The sequence below is a fragment of the Eretmochelys imbricata genome, chromosome 6, assembly GCF_965152235.1.
Source record: "Eretmochelys imbricata isolate rEreImb1 chromosome 6, rEreImb1.hap1, whole genome shotgun sequence".
Taxonomy (NCBI): domain Eukaryota; kingdom Metazoa; phylum Chordata; order Testudines; family Cheloniidae; genus Eretmochelys; species Eretmochelys imbricata.
Window position 1 is genome coordinate 103815971 of NC_135577.1, and position 25699 is coordinate 103841669.

Below are 25699 nucleotides of genomic sequence, written 5' to 3' on the forward strand. Positions count from 1 at the left end.
AAGCGGATCTCTTGTGTGGACTGGACCAGGCTGAGGTTGATGGTGGGATGGAAATTGTTGAAATCATGGTGGAATTCCTCAAGGGCTTCTTTTCCATGGGTCCAGATGATGATGATGTCATCAATGTAGCGCAAGTAAAGTAGGGGCATTAGGGGACGAGAGCTGAGGAAGCGTTGTTCTAAGTCAGCCATAAAAATGTTGGCATACTGTGGGGCCAGGTGGGTACCCATAGGAGTGCCGCTGATTTGAAGGTATACACTGTCCCCAAATGTGAAATAGTTATGGGTGAGGACAAAGTCACAAAGTTCAGCCACCAGGTTTGCTGTGACATTATCAGGGATACTGTTCCTGACGGCTTGTAGTCCATCTTTGTGTGGAATGTTGGTGTAGAGGGCTTCTGCATCCAAGGTGGGCAGGGTGGTGTTTTCAGTAAGATCACCGATGGATTGTAGTTTCCTCAGGAAGTCAGTGGTATCTCAAAGATAGCTGGGAGTGCTGGTAGCGTAGGGCCTGAGGAGGGAGTCTACATAGCCAGACAATCCTGCTGTCAGGGTTCCAATGCTTAAGATGATGGGGCGTCCAGGATTTCCAGCTTTATGGATCTTGGGTAGCAGATAGAATACCTCAGGTCAGGGTTCCGGGGTGCGTCTGTGCGGATTTGATCTTGTGCTTTTTCAGGGAGTTTCTTGAGCAAATGCTGTAGTTTCTTTTGGTAACCCTCAGTGGGACCAGAGGGTAATGGCTTGTAGAAAGTGGTGTTGGAAAGCTACCTAGCAGCCTCTTGTTCATATTCCGATCTATTAATGATAACCACAGCACCTCCTTTGTCAGCCTTTTTGATTATGATGTCAGAGTTGTTTCTGAGGCTGTGGATGGCATTGTGTTCTGCACGGCTGAGGTTGTGGGGCAAGTGATGCTGCTTTTCCACAATTTCAGCCCGTGCACGTCGGCGGAAGCACTCTATGTAGAAGTCCAGTCTGTTGTTTAGACTTTCAGGAGGCGTCCACCCAGAATCCTTCTTTTTGTAGTCTTGGTAGGAAGGTCTCTGTGGGTTAGTATGTTGTTCAGAGGTGTGTTGGAAATATTCCTTGAGTTGGAGATGTCAAAAATAGGATTCTAGGTCACCACAGAACTGTATCACATTCGTGGGGGGGGAGGATCAGAAGGAGAGGCCTTGAGATAGGTAGGACAGATTCTTCTGCTAGGCTAAGAGTATAGTTGGATAGATTAACAATATTGCTGGGTGGGTTAAGGGAACCACTGTTGTGGCCCCTTGTGGCATGTAGTAGATTGGATAATTCAGTGTCCTTTTTCTTTTGAAGTGAGCTGTAGCTCATGAAAGCTTATGCTCAAATAAATTTGTTAGTCTCTAAGGTGCCAAAAGTACTCCTTTTCTTTTTGCGAATCCAGACTAACACGGCTGCTACTCTGAAACCTGTCATTATCCAAAGTTCCCTATAGCAGATATTTTCACAAGGTCTGAGAAAGAGTTTGTTTAGGTTCAAGTCACATCATGTATCATGCATTCTGCTCAGATCTTCAGTCATATTCCAGTTTCTTACTTCTTTGTAGTTATGGCTCACACTCACTCACTCAGTAGGGCCCAGAGTGTTGTAACACAGTGCTAAAAAACCCTCATTAGATCTGCTGCTGAGTTTCTCCCTTTTCTGACTCCTGAAGTTACCTCTGTAAACTTTCACTTAGATGGGAAAGTTAAGCAAGCAAGGAATCTTTTACAAGAGAACCGAAAAGGAGGGTCTACAAGACAACCTGCAGATCACTGCCCAGCTTAGAACACTGAGCTCCACCAAAAAGCAGTCAATTCCCTTCCCTTTTCAGTCATAAGCTATCTGATTACTTGCTTCCATTTTCATTGTCTGAAAGTGATCTGGCCAATGGTTTCTATTTACTCCACTCTAATCGGTGTAGGATGCCTAATGACTTTTTTGTGCTGTCAGTCACTCGAAAGAGTTTTTAACCTCCAACCTATTTTGTCAACAGATCCCATTTTCCAGCAGAGAAATAAGCAATCTTGGAACCTCCTTTGATATTCTGGGCCTCATTTTGCTAGAAACAGGTTCTATAATTAGACTGTGAAAGATTGTCTGTCTTATGAGAAAATCGGCAAGGATGCTACCTGGTCATCGATATATTGTAAGCTACGCATTAGAAAACTCAGTTGCTGCCCTCTTCTGATACAATTTTCAGTCAGCAGATCATGCATTCAAATCTCTTCTTTAAATGATATTCATCCCAAAATGTAAAATAAAATTATTTTTATAATAGTAAATAGAAGAGTATTGAGGGCCTGTCTACACATGGAGCTATTCAGGAATAGTTCCATGCACGGACACTTATCCTTGAATAAGAGCATCCCCACATGGAGTTATTCAAGAATAGCTATTCCACGTTAAATTCATACCCTCTCTTATTCCAGAAAAACTTTCAGAAGAGAAATCATTCCTTCTGGGAAGTGGTAATTTTTTCGTTCGAAACTTACTGAATCAACCTTACAGCATCTTTTAAATCTCAAGCTAACTATTTTATGAGAGAGTTTTTCAGTAGCCTCTTTTTTAGCACTCAGTCACCTCTCTATGGCGCTGAGCCAAAGCTCATTGAAGTCCGTATAAAGACTCCAGCTGACTTCAGTGGGTACAGGAGCAGGCCCCATTTCATTTATTTGTAGTATCTATTGAAGTTTGCACCATTTCATTATAATCTCTTTGTGGTTGGTGGATGATAGCAACTGCACTTGCTACTTCCAATGAACTAGTATGTTCTTTTCAGGGCAGAGGATCCATCGTAAGAGCAATCAAAATTACAGGCAAGGAAACTGGATTTGCTTGTTACTAATATCGCTGAACGAGTAAGAGAAGGGAACCATCTCATCATCAGCACACAAACTGCTTTCCACAATATTTAAAGCTGAAGGTTTGTCTTGCTCATGTTTGAAAATAACAGGTGGTTTTGAACTCAACTGACTAATTACAGGAGGAGGAGGTTGTCTACACAAGCGGTAAGACAATGGATACACAAAAAACAAGCCCTAACTGCATGAACATTAAAAAAAAAGCTAATCTTGTGTTCTATATAAAGTAAATACTTTGTTACATATGTTTTTAAGACATTACCTGTTAGAGACAGTTGAGTCAAGTGTTTTTGTGTGTGTGTGTGTGTGTGTGTGTGTGTGTGTGTGTGTGTGTGTGTGTGTGTGTGTGTGTGTGTGTATTATATAAAAAAAGTTTTACATTCCCCAAGTACCAAGTGATAGTCTCATCATACTATCCCCTTCATAGACATCTCAGACGAGGGATAGTCAAATCATCACACTTTAAAACCCAAGTTGTTAACATTAGCCTGAAAGAGATAATTTTGAATGGAGAACTGCTGACAGCTATCAAGATCAAATGTCTAAATAGGTAATAAACAATTCACAGCAATGAATATTTTGTCAATTCTATAACAGCCTCAATCCTACAGTTTCAAAATCATTCACAAACAACTCAGCCCCACAACAGAGCTGAGAGAGAGTATTGTTATTATCCTATTTGATAAATGGGGGAAAACTAAGGGCTTGTCTACATGGGGGTTTTAAACTGGATCAAATCAAGTTAATGTGGTTTGAAAACACTTGCGTACACACAATGAAACCCATCACTGCGCACTACCTCCACATTTATCAGGAATTCTGGAGTCCTCTTGCAAAGTAGGCTAGGTTTGCCTCACACTGAATTAGTTCAGTCTTTTGTTTGGGCGCACACAATTGCTGCGCACCACTTTTTGCAGGTTTCCAACAGCTATCCCACGTGCTATGCAGGTTGTCGTTACTGACCTGCAGCATTGCTGTAGCCCTGCTGTGATGGTGGAAGAAGTGCTCTGCATAAACTCGAACTCTTGTCTCTCTCACCAACAGAAGTTGGTCCAATCCAAATTACTGACCTGTCCATTTACTTGTGTGCCATCCCTGCCCTGGTGTCAAATTTCCAGGATGAAGAGCCAGATGTTGCTTATTTACACCTGAATCTCAGTGTATATCATTATACTGGCCATACAACTGTGACAGCTCTCCTGAAGCCCAACTACATGCCTCAGGCAGCTGCCTGGAGCTGTGCTGAGATCCTGGATCTCATTGCCATCTGCAGAGACACATCGGTTGAGAAAGCTCTTGTGGCCAGCCCCAGGATTAAGGACCTTTTTGTGGACATTGCAGAGCAGGTGTCCATGAGGGGTCCTGACCGGGATGCCAACCAGTGCCAGATAAAGAGCAAGTTGCTCAGGAGAAAGTACATTGAAAGACAAGATAAAAAGGAGACAATTTAGCAAGGGGCATGTGACCTGTCCATTTTTTGATGACCTGGACAGGATTCTACACAATTATAGTACAACCTGTCACAGGCTCTATTCACCCCACTGCAGACGACCAGCTAGACCCCAGAGGGTAAGCAGGAGGATGCCAGAGAGGAGCCATCCCGAGAGCCAGGATCTTTTGTGACTCAGAGCTCTGATGATGGACACCTGAAAAGCCAGCCCCAGTTCTGCCCTGCTACAACGGACCCAGACTCCTGCCCAGCATCAGCTGAGCCTGAGCCAGGCTGGGGCCGAAAAATCAGATCCCCTGGAGGGAACTTCTGGCATGAGGGTACCTATATTTACAATCTATTATTATTGTGCTGCTTCAAAATGGCCCAGCTGCAGTCTGTACCACTCACCCTTGTAAAAACAACATTCATTTATGCAAAATTCAATAGTTTATTGAGACAGTGCTTACACGAAAAGAAATTTGGCTAGTTTTTGGAGGTCACATGAGGTGTAAGTGCACATTGCACACCCAGTGAAGGCACATACAGTACTGCTTCCCACTGAGGTACAGGTGCCCTGTAACACGCATTATAGTAACAGTCATTATAGGACGTATTTTTCCCTGCATTTTCTCCATGTCTGCGGGGCAGATAATAGCAAAACGCAAGACTGAGAAGCAGTTACACGGCCACAACCCCCGGGAGAGCTTGCCAGCCCCTTACACTCCTGCAATATTTCTGCGGGGAGGGGCCACTCTGGTGAGTAACTTCACAACATATCTCACCGGTCTTCCCTTTGCCTTTCGGAATATGAGCATTCTTTGCCTCCAAGTCACCTACCTCAGTGTAACATCATCAAGAGTGAAGACAGCCAAGAGGGGATTACTGTCCAGCTCAGTCTCCAGTCCCCATAACCCTTCCTTTACGCCTCTGATGCCTTAGTCGTGCCTCCAGGTTTGTTTGTGCGCTGGAAGATAGCTCTCCCTGCCCCCACCCCAACAGCACAAAAGCAGATACAGTAGACAAATCAAAAATGCACCCAGGACCTCCACACATGCAGACCACTTACCAGCACTGATGTTTCCCTCAAGTGTGCGAAGCGTCTCAGGAAGGAAAGGTCACATACTTACTAAAAAACCCACTGAAATATGAACAAGCAGCGCTGTTTCCTCCCAACCCACTATTCCCATAGCACCTGCAACAGCCAGACCGTCAAGGACAGGCCTCTACATACTGCTGACAGGCTGGACAACCTGAGGTGCAGAAAAGAAAGACTCGGGACGAGATGTTTGCAGAACTCATGGCAGAGTCACAGAGGAAAACGAGGCCGTACAGTAAGACCTAGAGGTAGAAAGAAATACAGAAGATACTTGTAGTTGCCAAGGACACACCACAGGGGCCAGGGAAAGTGTCGCTATGGCCAAGAACAGCATTGTCATGGTGAAGGAGAGCATGGAAAAAGACAGTTGCAAAGGCAACTCATGGACACTACCCTAAGCCAGAATGCCTAGGCAAGCAGGTCCTGCAGGCCCATATTTTGGGACCCAGCCAAGTCCTTCAGCCCCTGGACAATGCTGGCTACTGAGGCAGAAGCCACTCCTACCCTCCACATCCCCGCAGCAGTGCTTCCAGCAGAACCCATTCACTTTGGTGCCCAGAGGTAGGATCTGAGAAGACACTTGCACCTGGGAGACCAGCTCTTTTGAGCCCCACAACGCCCCTGAGAATTCTGAGCTGAGGCACTCAGTCCCAGACCCTATGCTGATAAGAGGAGGCAGAGACAAGGCTTATATTCACCTGTAACTTTATACAATCCCTCCCCACCCAACCATAAAACTCTTGTGTATTTAAAGTGTTCTTGCTGCTGCACTTTGAACTTTGTTTGCTCTGTTGCAGGAATTAAAGTAACCAACTTCACACAAACTTTTAAGACTGTGTTTAGAAAAAACACATTTAACTAACCAAAGATGATATTTTTGGTTCCCTTAAAACTTTATTATTAGTTTTTTTAATTGTTCTTTCATAATAAAACCATTTACAATACATCCATTACGAGTCATCACATTTCGTACAGAAAATCCTTTAAATAAGAATGAAAACATTCATAAGGTTTTGACAAAAGCACATAGGGAACATCAAACTTCAGCCACCCACACGCAATATCCTAGTGCTCGCGATGTCTGCATCTTAACACCCCCACGACGGGCTAACATGTTCAGGCATGTGACTCAAAATATGAACAACAGGCATCCCTGACAGCATTCCCATGGGATGTGTGTGCTCTCCATGTGATGCCTTGCTGGCTGCTCACGCCTCCGGACAAGTCTCCGCACCTCAGCCGCCCGCCCGTCAGTAGGACTCTCCCTCTTGCTCTCAAATACTGTGCAAAACACAACATTCAGTTATATTGCTTGGAACATTTTTTTCTGCTGCCTCCAACCTATTCAATATGCTTGCATATTTATACCTGCCTCCGGAAACTTCCACTACATGCATCCAACAAAGGGGGTATTCACCCACAAAAGCTTATGCTCCAATACGTCTGTTAGTCTATAAGGTGCCACAGGACTCTCTGCCGCTTTTACAGATCCAGACTAACAGGGCTACCCCTCTGATACTCGACCTATTCTAGAAGCAGCAAGATCTGCCTTTCAAAGGGCCACATGCACATTTGACTACCATTCTACAACTACTCAGGTGATAGTTAACATGCTCCTTCCTTCTGTCCAAGCGGCCAGTGTATGGCTTCATTATCTAAGCTAGGGCATCGGGGGATAAGCCAGGTCTCCCAGAATAACCGGACCAACCTCCACACCATTAATGTCCCCAGCTCTCCTGGGGCAAACAGTCCTTTCTCCGTTCATTTAAAAAGATCCCAGCATCGTGGACCTCCCAGAGCACTCTGCATTTATGTTTGTAAACTTGTCACAGTGACACAGAAGTCCTTGAAACACCATGAAGAAATGCACCCTTCTGTTTATAAATTCTGCATCCTGGGAAGGAGGGGGGCAGAATAATAGGCACATGGGTTACATCAATTGCCCCAGTGCTGCTTGGGCACCCCATGCATGCAAAGCCATCAATAGTCTCCTGAGCAATATCCAGCTTCAAGACCCAGTTAGACAGGACCAGCTCAACAGCATAAACAGACCTTCATGAGAATAGCCCCAGCAGCTGATCTCCCCATGCCAAATTGGTTGGCTACAGACTGGTAACATTCTGGGTTGGTCAGCTTCCAGACTGCCACGGCGACCTGTTTCTCCATGGCAGGGAGCACTGCATGTTGGTCTGCTCTCACTGCAGCTCCTGGTCAGTTCTGCCTTAAAAAAAAAAAAAAAAAAAAAAAAAGGTAGCCCTCCCCACCCTGAAGGTTTCTTGCCACCGCTGATTATCCTAGCTTAACAGAACAGTCCACTCCCACCAACCTACACTGGTTTCCCAGACTCAGAAATGGCACTGAACGCTGCATAGGTGATCCAGAAACCAGTCCGCCTCGTCCGGCTGCCAACAGTTGCAGAATACCCTTCTGTTGTTGCAGCCATAGAATATTCGCCTGCTCCTGCATCATGTTTGGTGGTGCAACAGGCAAAGTCCAAGGCAGAATCCATCCAGCTCTAAGTGCTGTAATACAACCCAAGCAGCCTGCACGTATTCGCTCTCGTCGCCCTAGCAGCATGAAGAATTGCTGGATCCGTGCTGGTCCACAGCAATTTAAAAATCAGTGCATGCCAGCCCAGAAAGGAAGTATGGCACAGAGACAGTGGAACCACAGGATTTAAAAAAAAAATAAAATAAAAAATAAAAAATTGAATCCACTGGGCTTCCCACAATTCACAGTGAAAACACTCCCTGACCGCCCACTGCTCAGCAGTGAAGTAAAGAACCCTGGTATAGCACTGGAAAGTGCTATCCCTCAGTACACAGCATACAGACACCATGTGTTTACACCATGCAAATTGAAAACAGAACAGGCATTACATGTACACACTATTGGTGTGACTCGTGTGCTGCTAGTTACCTGACATGCATCAAAGACCTTCAGATTAAATCCCCAATGGAGAGACAAATAATAGTACAAAAAGATTAACTAACTTGCCTAAATGACAATAAAGCCTATGACAGAGCAAAGAACAGACTTCCCCCACATCCCAGTTCTGCCTCCCAGTCCTGTTCATCCACCACAAGCCTTTCCTCTGCCACCTATCCTCAATCTGAAGTCCACTTCATTTCAGGTTAAGGAATGCTTGAAATATTTGTGACCATGGGGAGGACATTCAAAATATTCCCAAGAGACTGGTTTCAGAGTAGCAGCCGTGTTAGTCTGTATTCGCAAAAAGAAAAGGAGTACTTGTGGCACCTTAGAGACTAACAAATTTATTTGAGCATAAGCTTTTGTGAGTTACATCTCACGAAAGCTTTTGCTCAAATAAATTTGTTAGTCTAAGGTGCCACAAGTACTCCTTTTCTTTTTTCCCCAAGAGACTGAAATTGTTCACAGCACATTTATAAATGCATAGGATTTTCCTGAGACCAGGTGGATGAGGTAATATATACTACTTCACCCACCTTGCTTCTCTAATATCCTGGAACCAACATGGCTACAACAATGCAGGATTTTAGTCTAATTTTAAAACTGTCTGGGCAGAGTGCCTAGCAAACTCTGTGGGTGAACTTTACATTTACAGTTCAGATGAAGAGATACAGCTCCCACTCTTCTGGGCTTGCTCGAAGGAATGTCTCAGAGCTCTCCTGGGCTAGTGTAAGTGTTCATGACAGACATTTTGAGTAAACAATTTAATTTCCTGACATTCTCGGGGGCGAACGATTTTCCCATGCAGATGAAATATATTGAGGGAATGTCACAGGGTGGCAGGCCCCTGTGATTAAAACAATAAGAGCTTCTCTATGCCAGAGCAGTTGTCCAAGCTGAGCCAATTAAGGAGGTAGGGCTGCACTTTGGCTATAAAGGGTCAGGGGGCATTTCAGTGAGGGCAGAACTAGAAGGGTAATTGCAGAGTGAACCTTCAGGGAGAGAGTTGCCCAAGGAACAGAGCTGGAGCTGGGTAAGACAACCCAGTTGAAAGTTTTGTTCTTTCTTTAGAAGAAGGCAGGCCAAGCCTTGCATCTTATCCCACTTGTCAGACACCAGGAAAAGAGAGTACCTCAGGGAGAAAGGGCTAGGCCTAGCTTATGGCTGGGTGGAAGATTTGTTGGGTTGGTTGGGTTTTACAACTTTGTGGTAATTAAAAATAAAAACACAGACCCCGAGAGAAGCTACAATTGGATGAGAGAGACTGGAGGGAAAGGGGGGGGTTTAAGGAGACCTGAAGAAGGGCAAAACAGAGGCAGAACACTGCAGAGGTGCCCCTCGCCACAAGGGGGTGCTCAGAAGGAAGCTGGCTGTGTTAAAGGGAAGAAAAAGAAAAGGAAATGAACTCTGAACAAGCTTTTGCTACAGCAAAGGAGATCAGGCTAGCATATGGCAGCCCCTAGTCACTCTGCCTTCATAAATAGCTCCAATAATTATCTCCTGCAGCCCTACTGCCAGCTAAAGACACCCACACAGAGGCAGGGCGTCACAGTTTCAAGACATTATTCAAGACTGAATAATATGTGCTTTAGCTGAAAACACTTCACCTAAATCCCTCTCTCACTGCAATGTGTTAATAGTGCTATTAGGTTGCACCACAAAAAGGAAAACACTGCCCACAAATGGCAATTTACTTTGATTTTAAAAAGTTTAAAAGCACTGTTTGTGCTCCTAGGACTGAATATCCTCTGCTAAAACCCCTCACTAAAGGCAGCAGACAACACAGTGTAAGAGCAGTTGTGCATTTCTCTCTCACACACACAAATCACTCAGCATAAGACAAGGAGGCAGGAGTGCCAAGAGACAGGAAATGTGAGTACTGTACTTGATGCTGCAAAAACATTTTGAGATTACTACAAAGAATATTTCCCTGGGCCAAACATGTATTCAGAATGTGCTTAAAAAAAAAAAAAAAGAGATCCTAGTAGCACAGCTCAGTGACAACCTGCCACAGTAACCATATTGATTTGAAACAGGCCCAAGTTCCTGTTTTAGTGATTTATATGTTTACAGAAGCAGCAAAGACTTAGTACAACTAGCATGGAAGGGAGACAGTTCTCAGTTCTAATCCCAGCCACGTCCCTGTCACCAATTGTGTGTGGTCATGAAAAATAACTTCCCACCACACCACCCTGTGTCTCAGATTCTCCATTAATAAAAGATGGGAAGACGGTGTCTGGGTGTGTGCGAAAGAGACATGCATACAGAGTTCCCAGTGAAGTCAATGCAAAGTGGGAGCTGGACTGGGCTCTAAATCCAAAAGGTAAGGATTAGCCGTTGTACTGTGCTTTGATAATAGCAATACTTAGCACTCTTAAAGTCCAAACTGCTTTACAAACATCTAATCCATCTGCAAAACAGCACCTCCAGACAGACTGGATCTTTACTTTATATATGGAGAAATGGACAGAAAGGTAAGCGACTTGCCCAAGAGAAGTCAATTGCAGGGCTGGGTTTAGAACTCAAGACTTCATCTTCTAATCCTTTGCTCAAACCACTGGGACCACACCTTCCTTTTAAGGTGCACAACATCATATAAACAATAGAAATTATTAATTATGGTATCGACAATTGTTTTTTAAAAAACTAGATGAGTTTCACCATGAAGCTTGCTAACACAGAGCGCTTCTCACTCAAAGGAACGGTATCAATTTGTAATTTAGTCGGTTTTTAAACATAGGTTTTAAACATAGGTTTTTAAAAACATAGGTAAAAGTAGTTTCAGTCTTAAAATGAATTCAAAATAGTAACACCTAACCCTGAGTCCCCCCCTGCCAAATGTTATGATTTCACAATTACATATCCCCATGTTTAAGACTTTTCTTTGCCTTCCCTATTTTTTTAGAAATACCCATACTAAGAAGAGAGACACAAAAAAAGAGAAGAGAAGCAATGTAACTGACTATACAAAAACCACTGACAAAAGCACAAAGCAAACACCGAAACAAAGTTTTGTCTCCAATCTCTTGCAGTTAGAGTCATGACCGTTTATTGCTACTTTAACAGCAGGTGAAAAATTGGCAACAAGGAGTGGGATTCAGTAGTGTCACATTAACTGACTGTACAAAAGAGAGATCAAATCAGAGCAAAAGTATACTGTGCCAGCCTCCTCCCAAACAATGCTCATTGTGAGCAAACATGGGGTGCCAGGCTGCTGAGGAAACTGCTGCCCACAGCAGCACAAAGAGCATACAGTGGGGAAGAAAACTTGTGCTCAGAGACCTTGTGGTCCGCACAGCGCATACTGAGGTATTATACAAGTATTTAATTTTAAAATAACCATTTAATGTCAACATGCCATATACATGAAAATGTAAGCGTCACGGGTAAACATAACACCTGACACACAGTTTGGCTCAAAACATTTTTCCCTGTTTTAACTTGTAGAATAAAACACCAAGATGATCCTACTTATTTCTCACACGATCACTTCTAGGTCATGCCAGCATCATAGCAGCAGGGCTCCACATTGCCACATGGGAGACTCAGGTTCTATCCAATGCAGGTACACCATGCCCATCAACATGACACCCAAGTGCTCTTCCAAGTTAAAAAACATACAAGCTGACAAACATCAGTGAAGTATGGTTTCCTCTCCACTCCAGTGCCCTTTCTCCTGGGACAGATGTATGAAGTTGTATGTTAGGAACAGCTTGGTTTTGATTAGTTAACCATACAAATGGGTATCTTATCTGAGACTTTGAGAGAAAACGAGGGCAAAGGAGGAGCATTTTAACATGTGGACTAGAAAACAGCAAAGCTCCTGCATAAATGAGTTCCAGAGTTTTGAGCTTGCCCTCAAGAAAGCCCTGTCCCCAAAGACATGAGCTTCCCCATTGCTGGGGACAGTTCCGCTGCCCCTAAGCAGCAGAGCAGTTGAGATCAATGAACCTCTGTGTGCTATGCAAATCCTGGAGCTACACTAGAGCTCCTCCAGTAGAGGAATCAGAAGGGAACCAAGCTAGAGAACTTTTTTTAAACAAAACCAGAATTATTTTTCACTGGGCTGACAGCTTAAACACACTTTTAATTGTTTTGATGTTTTGTTAAATCAGCTAGCCAGCAAGGATTTCCACTCCCCCTTTATCCACATGTTCGTGGAGAGAGCTCCGTGCACTAACTCCCTCACAAACAGATCCTGGGAGCTCACAGCCCAGAACGTCATTCCGAACAGAGAGGACAAAAATAAGGGGGGAAAACACCTTGCTGAAGTATTATGTTTTCCCACCTAACAGCACCCTGTTTTCTTAAACCATAATTAAAGCAGCTGCGTTTTTAAAAACTTTGAATACAGCATAAAAATCGGGAAAATTGTGAACAAAATATTCATGAGTTTCTCCCTCCAGCACCGTTTCCCCCAACTAGCTCTATCGCTAACCCATGTGTAGGGCCAGCAGGCCCCAAAGAAATTTTTGGGAGGGAGAGAAAACATTATGCACAGATGGAGGCATGCCCCAGAGCCAAAATACACTTCCCTTCTCTACCCGAGATGTCCAGAGCCCTAAAGGTTTACCCTTCTTTCCACAAATGACCCATCTTGAGGCAACCTTTCCTTCTACATGTTAAGGGCTGGATGCAATCCATGGGTCCAGAAGTTGCTAAGGAGCAACACAAGATGCTGTCTCTCATGGGACTCAGCATGCGGTCATCTCCCAGGGACAGCCAGTTTAGAATTGATGTTTCAGTATACAAAAAAAATCTGAAGGAAAAAAACATTTGTTCTTTCAAATAATAGCAAGAGGCAACCACGCTTTATAATCATATGGCCTCTGCCCCATAGGTCTGCCTCAAATTGCTGCAGCTTCTACGTGAGGTCTTCCATTTATACAGGATTTTTCCCTCCTTCTGTTACTCTTAATTTTTTCAGCTAGAGATTAATGTTAGCATTCTCTGGAAGATATCCTAAAAGGGACAGGCCCTCCCCACACACACACATAGACTTTAGCAATTTTCTTGTACTGCTCATGAAAGGTGCCAGACTGACAGCTCCAGTGAATTAAGCCCTCTCTTTATCCACAGAACAAGCTTCATCTATACTCCTCTTCCCACCCCTTCAAACTGCAAGCATATCTAAATCCTGACCTTCATTAATCACTCTACCACGCTGCTCTGGCCTCAAAGAGAGCTTCTCAGAACATGATTCCCAGTAACCTGTTCTATATTGGACACTAACCCCAGAAACAAAGATGCATCATCAAACATCTTGAAAAAGAAGAGGGAAACAGGATGAAAGCACTGAATTGGATTATCAGTACATATGTAAGGCTACATGCAGTGTCTAGATGAAACAGCAATTTTAGACCAGTGTGTTTGTGTTTTCTTTTTCTCTCTCACTCTTGCAAAGCACAATCTCAGAACATTTTCAGCGGTATGATCATTGTGCAAACTAGAGCTGATCTGAAATTCTGAGACAATTTTTCCCCACCAAAAATTCAAATTTGTCAAAACCAAAACTTTTTGCAGAAATGTATGTTTTGACAAAACTTTCATCAGGAAGAGAGACAGACAAAGAGGGGAAACCAGAACAGCCGGTAATCCAGTAGTCAGGGCACACATCTGGGAGAGCCAGATTCAAGTCCTTGCTCTGAATCAGTCAGTGCTGAGAGATTTGAACCTGGGTTTCACACATCCCAGGTGAGTGCCCTAACCAACAGACTATGAGCTATTGTTCAGGAGGGGTTGAAGGAGGTATGTTTTTATTTATTTTTTTTAACCAAAATAAAATTTTGAAAGGTGTCAATGCCAAATGGAAGCAAATGCCAAAACCTTGACATTTTTCACAAAATGGAATTCTTGTCTTCCAGCCAGACCTAAACACATTGAAGTCTGTGGTTTTCTTTAGCAACCAAAGTTCATTTGAGTGACTACAGTGCAAGGACCTAGAAGCTCTCGTGACTCTAAATACTGCACCAAACAAGCACTGCGAACTAACAGAAAACAAAAGAGGCTCCTCATTCACAATATTATTCAAAGGACAAAAACAGATTTTGTTTGGAGTTGAAACAACAGTTGCACTTCCTGGCTACAGAAAGGTACATGTTGCTCCTGCATTATACTGTACTTTGCTCTGTGAAAGCCACTATTAGGTACCATAATCATCTAAACCTAGCCAATAAACTGTACCTCAAGAGTCCTGGCTCTTTCCTGTCTTTCACTAAAAGTGGTGGGTGTGTTTTACACAAGAGCCCGTACTGCTGTACTGGGATATGCAAAATTTGATGACTGTTTAGTGCAAGGATAAAGACAGACTGGCTGACTTTTCTTTTAAACAGGCCATAGTCTGCTTGGGGGTTGGGGGGAGGGGAGGGGGGAAGAGACACACCTTTTCCTGAAAACAAAAGTGTTTGAGAAACTGTTGGGACTTCTAATTATTTTGCAACCCTTTTAACTGAAAAGTTAACTAACATTTTTCATTTATCAAAAAATGTTTTTAAAATAAAAAGTGTTTATAACCATTTAAAAAAACTAACATTGAAACTGGTTACATTTTGAACCCTGCAAAATGGAAGTAAATTCAGAATGCCTTGTAAATATATGTATATATATACACACACACACTTTCCTTAAAAAAAAAAAAAATAGATCATTGCAAGGCCAAGAACCAAGACTAAAAAGGGACAAGAACACACCTTATATCCTTCAAATCTCTCACCTCTTCATGATGCCTACAAAACACCCAAAAGTGGCTAGGCTTCCGATGTACTATTACTTCTGCTTATTCCACCTATCACTAAGCTCACTAGTACTTTGTGCTCTCTCTCACCCCATCTATTTGTTGTGGCCATATGTTCTCTTGTCATACACTTAGGCCTTGATCCTGCAAATGCAAACAGGTGGACAGGACTGCTGCACCAATGCCTGAACAGGCCTCCACATGGGTGCAGTGGTCCCCAACAATTGCAGGATTGGTTTTAAGACTGTAAAGCCTTTGGAGCAGGGACTATCTTTTTGTTACATACATGTACAGTGGGGCCCTGACTGAGGCATCCAGGAGCTACTACAATACAAATGGAGGAGTAAGATCCATTATTTTTTACATACATCTCATGTGTTTTAATCTAAAAAGGTTAAAGGGAAATAGTACAGAGTCTCACTGAAACACATTTAAAATAGTACAGTTAGTACAACGATGACACTTAACAAATCCAGGAATTAGGATATTTCTTAATATATTGCTGAATAATATATTCATTATATAGTTCTGAAGCCGATTATATATCATGGCCTTCCCATCTGAACACTTGTCCCTTTACGCCCTTGTAATGAAATCCTGCTGACAAGATAAAGAATAAGCTGACCTCTGACACTGGTTCTTGTGAGAGTAGAAGTCATTTACAAGTGGCACAGTGAGACACAAAGCATTTTATCACTGTGGTTGAGATGAGGGTGGCCAATTACAAATGAACACTTATGATACTGTCATTTCTGTCCAATGCCGTTAACCACCTCACACACACACCATTTGTTCAGTTAGCTATTAACTGATAATCTCAACTTGCAGATAGCTTTAGCAAAGTGAGGCAGGGAGTAAACAGCATTATATACCCAAATGCAGCAGTTTCGTTACTATGCTGAACTCTAAAAAAATGTCTGAACTATTTAATGTAGTACTGTTATAGCACATTAAAGCCCTTTAGAGAACTTTTAGCGGACACTAGCAGGGTCCATGCGGCCCAATTAGTACACAACACGTTAGTGAGGTTCAGAAATTACACCCTCCCTACTGCATGTTACTGCTCCTTGTAGATAAGCCCTAAATTATACTGTGTCCTGGAGTCAACTTCTCTGTGCCTCAGTCATGTCTCTCCCCACAACCAGGCATAAATATTTTTGCTGTTAGGCTTACGCCAACGTGTGTAAAGCATTTTAAAATCCTTAAGTGAAAAGTGCTAACAATTAGCTATCGCTGGATTGGATATCATGTGTTTTTATGCATAAATCCCTTCAGTTTTCAGTCTAAAATGGACCACACTATCCTGGCACAGCTAATTCCAGTGTTGCACAGCCTCAACAGTTTGCTGGCCAACCACTGCCAAGGATAACTCATTAAGTCATTCAATTCTCAATATGCTCTGCCATTCTAGTGCTTGTTAAATATGTAAAGCGAGTTGGGAACATTAGATACTAGTGACTTCTCAAAATCAAAGCTGAGGTAGTTCATTTTCCACTCTCCCTCTCCCCAATCTCCTTAATTTCAGAGGTGTTTGTAAGTGTCAGGGGAATGATGAGCCAACATGAAATCAAAAAGCTATGGTGCCAAATACCGTTTCCATTGAAGGTACAGGAGCACAGTGTCAAATATAAAAACCCTCAATGTTACAGCCTCATTGACCTCTCCATTCTAACACTTTTCTAGGAAGTGAGGTTGTGTAGTACAGCAGTTCTTTCTGAGGCCCTCACAACATGCTATAAAAACTTCAGGGCCCAGCAGGGGAGGGGGCTTGAACATATGTGTAGTTTGACTTCTATTTTGGGTGGGCAGGGGCCAACTGGGCTTGAGCCAGCTCTGCACGGCAGGGTCTGGTGAGGGAGCGTCACCTCCACCCACTGCCTCACCTCAGCAGGCCACCCGCTTGTCTGGGTTGGGGGGGGGGGGGGAAGGGCACACGCAACCAAAAATTATAACTCAAAGGTAGGGGCCTCAGCTCAAAAATATTGAAAATAGCTCAGAGGACAGACGGGGGTAGCTCAGGGCTGTGCGCAGGCAAGGGGTAGCTCAGGGTGCAGGCAGGGGTATAGCTAGGGGCTGCGTGCAGACGGAGGGGGTAGCTCAGGGTGCAGGGAGAGGGGTAGCTAGGGGCTGTGTGCCAGGAGGGCTCCCCTGCGGTTCCTGTTCCCCGAGGGCTCTGCCAGCCAGAGCCAGGTCCCCTGCCCAGGCAGCTCTTACCGCCTGCGTGAGTGAAGGGGGTGGGGAGAGAAGGTGGTGGGGGTAGGGGGGGTGGAACTGCCCCAGGACTGCCCTGCTCTTGCACTGTAGTTTCGGGGTGGGGGGGAACACCTCTGTGTCCCCCCAACTCTGCCCATGGGCTCAGGGCTTCTGCCCCATGATGGGCACTGGGGCTCGAGAATTCAGCCCTGCTGCTCCTGGCTTCAATCAGGCAGGGGGTACCAGGGATCGGGGCTTCAACCCCGCAGTTCCTGGCTTGCGAGAGGTGCTGGGGTTCACACTCTGGGTTTTAGCCGCAGGGCTCTGCGGACCCCCTGTTGAGAACCGCTGGTTTAGTGTATATAGGCCTTATACTTTAGCTCACTAATTAGATTGTAACATAACAGGTCTAAATCATCATCATCATCTTTGTAACAATGATCTTGCTCATCAAAATCCAAAGGGCTCCATATGGAGTGAAATTGATCCACAAAGAAATAGCTTTTGGTCTTCATTACTCTTCAGTATCGTTCACACTTATTTAAAAAAAAAAAAAACATCTTCAAGATACTCTGGACATAATTAGCAAGGAGAATTTCACTAGGAAAATGACATTTTAACATGGCTTTTCTAGACTGGAGAAGGAAATGCTTGTTCTTACACATTTTAAAAGATATACTGTTGTTGCTTAGCACCCAAATGTCCAACAGCGGTAAGGCCTCTTTAAAATATTGATTTTTAGCCTGACAGCACTCTTTCAAAGGAACGTTCCCTCAATTCACACACACACCCGCCAAACATAATAGTCTAAGGCAGGTTTCAGAGTAACAGCCGTGTTAGTCTCTATTCGCAAAAAGAAAAGGAGTACTTGTGGCACCTTAGAGACTAACCAATTTATTTGAGCATAAGCTTGCATCCGATGAAGTGAGCTGTAGCTCACGAAAGCTTGAGACTAACCAATTTATTTGAGCATAAGCTTTCGTGAGCTACAGCTCACTTCATCGGATGCAAGCTTATGCTCAAATAAATTGGTTAGTCTCTAAGGTGCCACAAGTACTCCTTTTCTTTTTGATAATAGTCTAACAGACTGAGCAAAGGTGTGGGATCCAGAGTTCTTGGCAAGCATTCAGTGTTCCACCTTCTCCTGTCCTCCATCCCCGACCCCACCTGCCCCAAACTCTTTTGTTTGCCAGCTGGAGCAGGAGGGGTTCAGTGCCACAATGGACTGCATGGGGATCAAGACCAGGATGAGTGTGCAGAACTGGTGTGTGTTTGGGAAATAGTGGAAGGAGCTTTCTTGTTGAACAGGAGGAACAAGAACCTGCGACGGCTATAATAAAAGCAGGAGACATCCCAGTTCCCTGAGGGCTTTCAAGTTACCAATTCAGAAGTCAGCATGGATTAAGTGGTACTCTTAACTATGCAGCACTAGATCAATAAAGATCAAACCATCATTTCAGCTTGCCTCTCCTGGGGTGAAATTTAGCACCTGTGTGTGAACTGACGCTAATTCCTAGCTCTAGATCTGGCTCTGCCAATGACTCAGTTAAACGTGCAGTTACGACCAGAAAAGTAGCACCTTCTCACTTTATAGATCAGATCCCAAGGGCCTTCAAAGTCACAGCTGCCACTTTTACTGATCACAATAAACTGACTACCTGTTACCTCTGCAGAGCGACCGTGGCTACGGGAAAGCAAGCTGGATTCTATTTTGACTCGCTTCACAGGAACCATTCATTCAGTTCCAAATGAAGAACCATTACTACTGGTGCTCCTACGTGAGCCAAGAACGCAGCTTGACTTTCATACACCAGAGGAGGAAAAAACACCTTTTAACTTGCAAGAGGAGGACCTTGAACCTGAAGTTACAGCGACCTCAAAAATGGAAGCCTAAAACTGTCATTTTGAGAGAGACTCCTACGAGAGCCACCACACACCTTAATATGTTTTCCTCTGCTGTAAAATGGAGATACTACTACTTTGAGTGCTATGAAGACTAGCTAAAGTTTGTATAGTACTTTGAAGATATCAGACACTATAAAAGTACCTCTGATTAGGTAGAGGGCAAAATGCCTTCTGAATAAAACTAAGTTCCAGCCACACAAATAGAACCATTATTGTGGATTACTGGATTTATGAATGAGAAATAAAGGTGATAAGAAGAAAAATGCACCAATAGAAGAGTGCTTGTTTCAATTAGCAATAGACTGGATGCATCCAAGCCAGGTGCTTATTTTTTCTATGTCTGCATTTCAGATGCCTTGCTCCACTGTTTCATTGGGATATGTTCAGTGTCATCTTAAAGGAAGCTGTCGAGTTTTCAGATGAACAGCATGTTATCTGGATTGTATCACAGGATGTACAGTATCAATCTTCATTCTCCTAACGTGCCATTCAAATAACTTTCCGGGGTTTTCTTGTAACTACACCAACCCTAAAATCCCACCTCAGATCAAACTTCTGTTTCAGAGAGTACTGCTTACATTTAAACCCTCCCCATAGTCAGGAGTGGTGGTTTCTGAATTAGTAAGGAGCCAACAAAATTGAAAGTAGAGATGCAGGAATTAACATATGCACATACTAGGAACTACTTTTCAGGAACCTTCTGCAATATAAAGAGGCCAGATTTATTATCATCCTAAATCAAACTGCTTTGTGGAAAAAAAGATGTACCAGAAAAAGGACTCTTGGCTCCTTAATCTAAGGTAAATTACTGTTAGTCCACTAAACACAGGCACGTAATGAAAATATTGATAATTTGAGCCACTCCTGCAGCCCAGTGGGTGTGGTCTGTGATCCCAGAGAGTAGTTAGGATCCTAGAATGTAGCAAACACACTGCAAACTTTCTTTGGGGGTGGAGGAAGATGACCCCCTCACTTCACTGTGGACAGTGTTCACAGTGGTTTCAAGAGGCAGTACATCGATCCATGGCTAGAAGAAAGGTCACTCCTGCGGGAAGAAGGAGCACTGAACCCCCATACCCCCAAAAGGTCATCAGTAGTTCACTCCCACCTTCAGGATAATTTCTAACACCTGATGGCTTGCAGCTATTGGTGAGAATTGCAGAGAAAGAAACTTTACTCCCTGCTATTACTCCTTGTATGACTTCTCGTGATACAATATTGCACACCAGTGTAGGTAACAATTGGAGCTATTGACCAGCATGCCTATGTTTAATTTTTATAATTTCTGCAGTCTTTGAAGCCAACTGGCACAAGCCATGCATTTAACAAAATCAGTATTTAGTTTTTTGTGGGGAGCTGAGATTAAAGAAAATCCCAAATTCTTCCTGGAAAAACATGTAATATACTTAATGGTTTGCTATACAAAGAATATGCTTAATTTAATATTCTCAGATCAAAATTATTCCTAAATCTCTGTATCAAATCTCATATTTGGCTTCTTGTGCTTAGTCCAGTAAACATAAGAAACATGAATAAAAGTTCAGAACAGAAAAAAATAAACACACCTATCTATAGCTCTGACAGTAGTGTTTACCCCTGTTTTATGAAGCTGATTTGCTAAGACTGGTAGCTTATAAAATGCTACTAGGGAGGTTTAACTGCACAAAGGCAGCTAAATTCCACAGATCACAGAAGCCAGGCTGAGGGCGGGGGAAGAAATATGTATATGTGCAATGCTCTAATTCACCACGGTTATTTCCTAGGCCCACAAAAATATTCTTATCCTAAAGCAACAAAAACATGCTAGATGACCAGTGAAACCAGTTTCTATGGCCTTAAGTACAAGTGATACATGCACTGTAGGAGGACTTACTCAAACACTCAAGATAATGAAAAAGAATGTCCCCTTTGTGTAGAATCCTAATAATGAAATCTTATCCATTCGGTTTTCTATAGAAAAAAGAAGTGTTCCTCCACTGAACCAATCCAGACATTGTCTACACTAATCAAAAATCCACAGCCTGAAAACTGTTAGTTATTATTTGTATTGCAGTAGCACCTAGAGGCTCCAAACAAGATTTAGTGCCTTCGCTTTTTCATATTTGTCAATCAGTGGCTGACTTGTCACTCAGACTTCTTAGCCAGAAAGCAGTTTGGTTTGTTCACACAAGGGGTTGTTGCAACTGGTGTTCAGCAAGTGGAGTTTCTGTGGAACCCTCATTTCCATTTTCTCATGTTGGTGGAAACTGGCAGAAATTGATTTTCACAGCACAACTTCTATCATCCACTTTCCTCTTTTGTGGAAAGAGAACAGCAGCACCAGGCACTCTTACTCTAATCACTGGGACACTGAAATGCACAAATGTGACTTGGCATGCAGAGTAACTCCAAGATCTACCATGTCACTGAGTACACCCTCAGACAGATCCACAGCTAGTTTGCTATTACCACAGATAGTTTGCTATTACATTCTTGCCACTTAGCCTGGTTTGGATGGAAGTTCTGGGACTCCTGGCACCTCACTACTGCCCTCAATGCACAGCTCACTTTCTGATGCTAAACAGACCAGTTCTCTGTGAAAGCCCTCATCTTCCTTTGGGAAAGAGGCCTTTGTAGATGCTGGAACTCCCCATTAATTTCAAGGGTGCCAAGCACATAGAACTCATCTCAGGATCAAGCCCATACCTATCTGTAGTACTGATATGGCCCCCCATTACCACAGTATTCAAGTACATCACAATCTTTTATTGTGTATGTCCTCAGTACCCCATGAGGTGCAGCGTTATTGCTATCCCCATTTTACAGATGGAGAATGGAGGCACAACAAAACTAAGTGACTTGCCAAAAAAATCTCACAGGAAGTCTCTGGTAGAAGTGGGAATAGAATGCAGATCTTCCCAATTCACAGCCTAGCATTTTATTCACTGAGTCATCCTTCCTCAACTAGGCCTTGTCTAAACTGGGGAAATCCATCCAGAAATATTAACTGGTTTTAAAAATGAGTTGGAGCACTAGCACAGACAAGGCAAAAAAAACAGAGGGACCAGTTTTTAAAACCAGTTTAGCTAAACCGCCTTTCAGCAGCTGTACTCTGAGACTCTGGCCTATTTACACTTCAGTGCCAGTAACACCCATTAACAATTGTGCAGTATGTGTGGAAATTATAGAGCAGTGTTACGTAATACAGTAATACAAGTGCACAATGTGGGAAAATTAAACAACTTACAAGACAGTCAGAAAGAGAAACAAAAAGGTTTGAGGAGGGGAGGGGAGGGGAGGGGAGAGGGGCAGAGAAACTTGGATTCCTACACAGAGGATGCAGAATGCTGGATACCTGGCACAAAGAAATAGAGTAGAATCTATGTATGTTTAGAGTCTAACATAACAGCCCTATTAGTTTTAGGTTATGAAATCTGGTGTACAGTAACCATCAGATCCTTTTATGAGCACAGGAAAAAGTGTACAGCACCAAAATGAACCAGAAAGTCAGTTAGGCAGGTTTTAGCCCCAGCATCAGTCATTAATAAAGCAGTTTGTTTACATGACCAAAAAGGGAAATTATATATTAAATTGGAACTTGTGATCTATTTACATACAGTAAATTTACCCAAAATCTTATTTCTGTGAATTTTAATAGAATACAAAGTGATTGGAACACAAACTGGAAAAGCAGTTTAACCAAATGACAGAAAAGTGGCATATCATTTTCCCCTTCATCTTTACAAAAAGAACTTGTGGTGAAAGTTCCTTAATCATAAGTGACGTTGGCCAAACTTTAAGAAAATAGGAGACTTATCTAGTATGACATGCATATTATTGACACCAAATTTTAAAAGTTTGTGTGTAAACAGAGTGAATTTAGGAACAGTAGTTAATTAAGAGGTATTTTAATATTGGGAAAAAATCTAATAATGAACTCTGATAGTTCACATTTGCCAGTTAATTGAAAACTCTGACATTTACTGTTACTTCACTCATGGAATCAAATTATTAACAGATTCTATTAAGCAATATAGCATATGTCCTTGTAACTACACGTAATAGTAGTTGTATAACTAAAAGAGTAACCTGTAGTAAAAAGTCTAACATCCCACCAATGGGGGTGAATACAGGCATTTACACTAATGCAGAAATCCCCTAAGCATCCCTGGAAGATTAAAATGTTACACAGGGACTGAAAATATTCTAAAACCCCAATATTTTGTGGTATGACACCCAGAAAATTAACCAGCCACCCACATGGAATTTATTAACAGAAGCCATCATGCTTCTCTTTAAAGAACTTGGTGGGATTCAAAAAAGTCTGATTTGGATTATTTTATCAGGAAAACAGGAGAGCTCAAGGAGGGATGTGCAAATAGAAATGTGCGCAAGTCTCAGAGCATGACTATGTCTCATCCGCACTCACACAATCAAAACCACAGTTCAAACTCGAGTTTCTCAGAAGTTTGCGACATACTATGGTAAAAGCCATATCAACAGTATCATGCATATGAAAAAGGGAAGCAAAGAGACTTCAGATCAAGATCTAGAAAACCAGGTTTGGGGTCAAGGGATACTGAACAGGTAGGGGGTGGAAGTCATGCATGCAGTCTGCCAAGAAGACTGTCAATGTACACCGCTCCTCTCTCTTCCCCGAAAGAATGATACATGGATGCCTGGGTATCAGTTCCATTCTGCCCGGCTACTTCTAGCCTAGTGGAAATTGACACCATGCACAGTTTAAGATTTCTTACTCCTTGTATGCAATGTAGAGGAAAACATTAAAGAAAACCTTCTTACACAGGTAATAGTAAAGGTCAACTTAATGCAGCCTGGCTACCAAACTTCTTTTTTGTCCCTGCCCACAATGGAACCCCAAGTCAATAGCATGCTTTCACTTCACCACCATGCCAGGCATTGCTTCCATGACAATCCTAGACCCAGGCTGTTAAAATTTATGACTCAATTTCCAAGCAGCAGTCACCCTGCTCTTAAGCAATACTATATTATAATTGCATGTTAATTTGATAACCAGAGATGCAGCTGAAGGCCCACAATGTCAAATGTACTTTGGAGAGAGGGTAAAAGACAGACTGTCAAAGCTCTAGCGAGACAGAGGAGGTTGACTGCCCCGCGCCCCCCATTATAGCTCGTCAGGATTTGTTCCTTACCTGCAGAGCTCTGCAAAGGCCTGAAAATTCAGCTTCTTGATCTTCTTTTCACTCAGCCAATAACCAACTCTTTTCCCTTTCAGAAAGGTCTGCATCTTTCCTTACCCTCCAGCGGAGTGGGGGTGGGAGTTATTTTTAAAGGAGGAAAGAGAAAAGTCTTGTACACAAGATGCAGCAGCTTGGTACGGAGGTGCCTCCCTCCCAAAAAAAGAAGTCTCTAGAGGGAAGTCATTCAGTCCTTGGGGTGCAAGGAACTCTGAGAGGGGCAAAACGGGAAAATCCAGGGGAGGGGCTTTAATATTTCATATGCACTTGGGTTTTGTTGTTTAAACAACAACAAAATCAGAGGCTGTCTCGGAAGCCGCCAGCAATATTCCCCAGACAGACCCCGTGCTTGGCTGGCTCGGGCAGGGTCCAGGCTCTCTGAGCAGCAGTAACTTGCGTGCAATCCCCTTGCAGGCCCTCCCAGGAAAGGGAAAGCGGAGAGGCTGGGTGGGAAGGTGCCTCTGGCGGAGGAGAAGCTTCTACCTTCTGAAATCCTCCTCCGTGCGCTAATGGAGCAGCCCGCGGAGCGAGCACAACGTCGCGGCTCTCCGAGCAGCACCCCCCCAAGCAGCAGCGGAGCCCCGAGCAAGCCTCTGCCCCAGGCTACAGAGGCGAGCCCCAGTGGCCGTCGGCCTGCACGCTCGGGCAGCGGGAGACCAGCTCGCTTCCTTCCCCCGCTGCTGCTGCTGCTGCCTCTCACGTCTCCATTTGCCCGCTATTCCGAGCCGCCTCCACTTCCTCCTGCCGCGGCTGGTTCCTCCTCCCTCCACCCCCAAAGCAGGAGGGTGGGCGAGCAAGGACACACCCTCCCGGGGGCTGCGCCAGGCTGCTGCGCCTCCTGCCCGAAGGAGAGCTTGCGAGCCGCAGCCCCGGCCGGCCGGCACCCGGCTGCCCTACCTACTCCCCGCGTCTCTGCCGCGCAGCAGCAACCTGCCCAGGCGGGCCCTGGCAGGGAGGCGGGCAGGGGCAAACCGCTGCGGCTGGACCTGCAGGGGGCAGCACCGGGCTCCAGCTCCTTAAAAACACAGCGCGAGCGCGCGCGCGCGCACACCCCCACCCCCCACCCCCCCTTTTTAGGGCTAGTGCTCTCTCCTGTGGCCTGTTGGAGAATGGGGTTTGAAAAGTGTGGTTTTCCAGTGTTAAACGATGAGTCATTTGTAAAAGGGGAGGATGAAGCCGAGGGGGGGACAAGAGGACTGGGGGTAGGGGGTCCCCCTTCACACACAGCCCAGAAAAGCTGCCTTTACTACCTTCCATTCAGTGGAACTGCGGGCATCTGAAAGGCAAAATCTTGCTCTTCTTCAGAGTTATTCAATCTTTATGAGCCAGGGATACATGCTAC

The 25699-nt window shown here is 43.8% G+C and overlaps 1 protein-coding gene across 3 annotated transcripts in view; it reads right to left on the reverse strand.

Annotated features, from left to right (window-relative positions):
• The window catches only part of ITPK1 (inositol-tetrakisphosphate 1-kinase), a 243707-nt gene extending 218464 nt beyond the window's left edge, over positions 1-25243 (reverse strand). The window contains exon 1 of one of the 3 annotated variants that reach the window (XM_077819302.1): positions 24313-25243. Coding sequence is in view for 1 of the 3 variants with exons in the window: in XM_077819299.1 (XP_077675425.1) it covers positions 24313-24407 (95 nt within the window). In the remaining 2 variants the exon portion in view is untranslated. Of the gene's footprint in view, positions 1-5367; positions 5448-24312 lie in introns of those variants that run through there. The other 2 variants (XM_077819299.1, XM_077819300.1) reach the window with 2 other exon arrangements.
• Between the last annotated feature and the right edge of the window lie 456 nt (positions 25244-25699).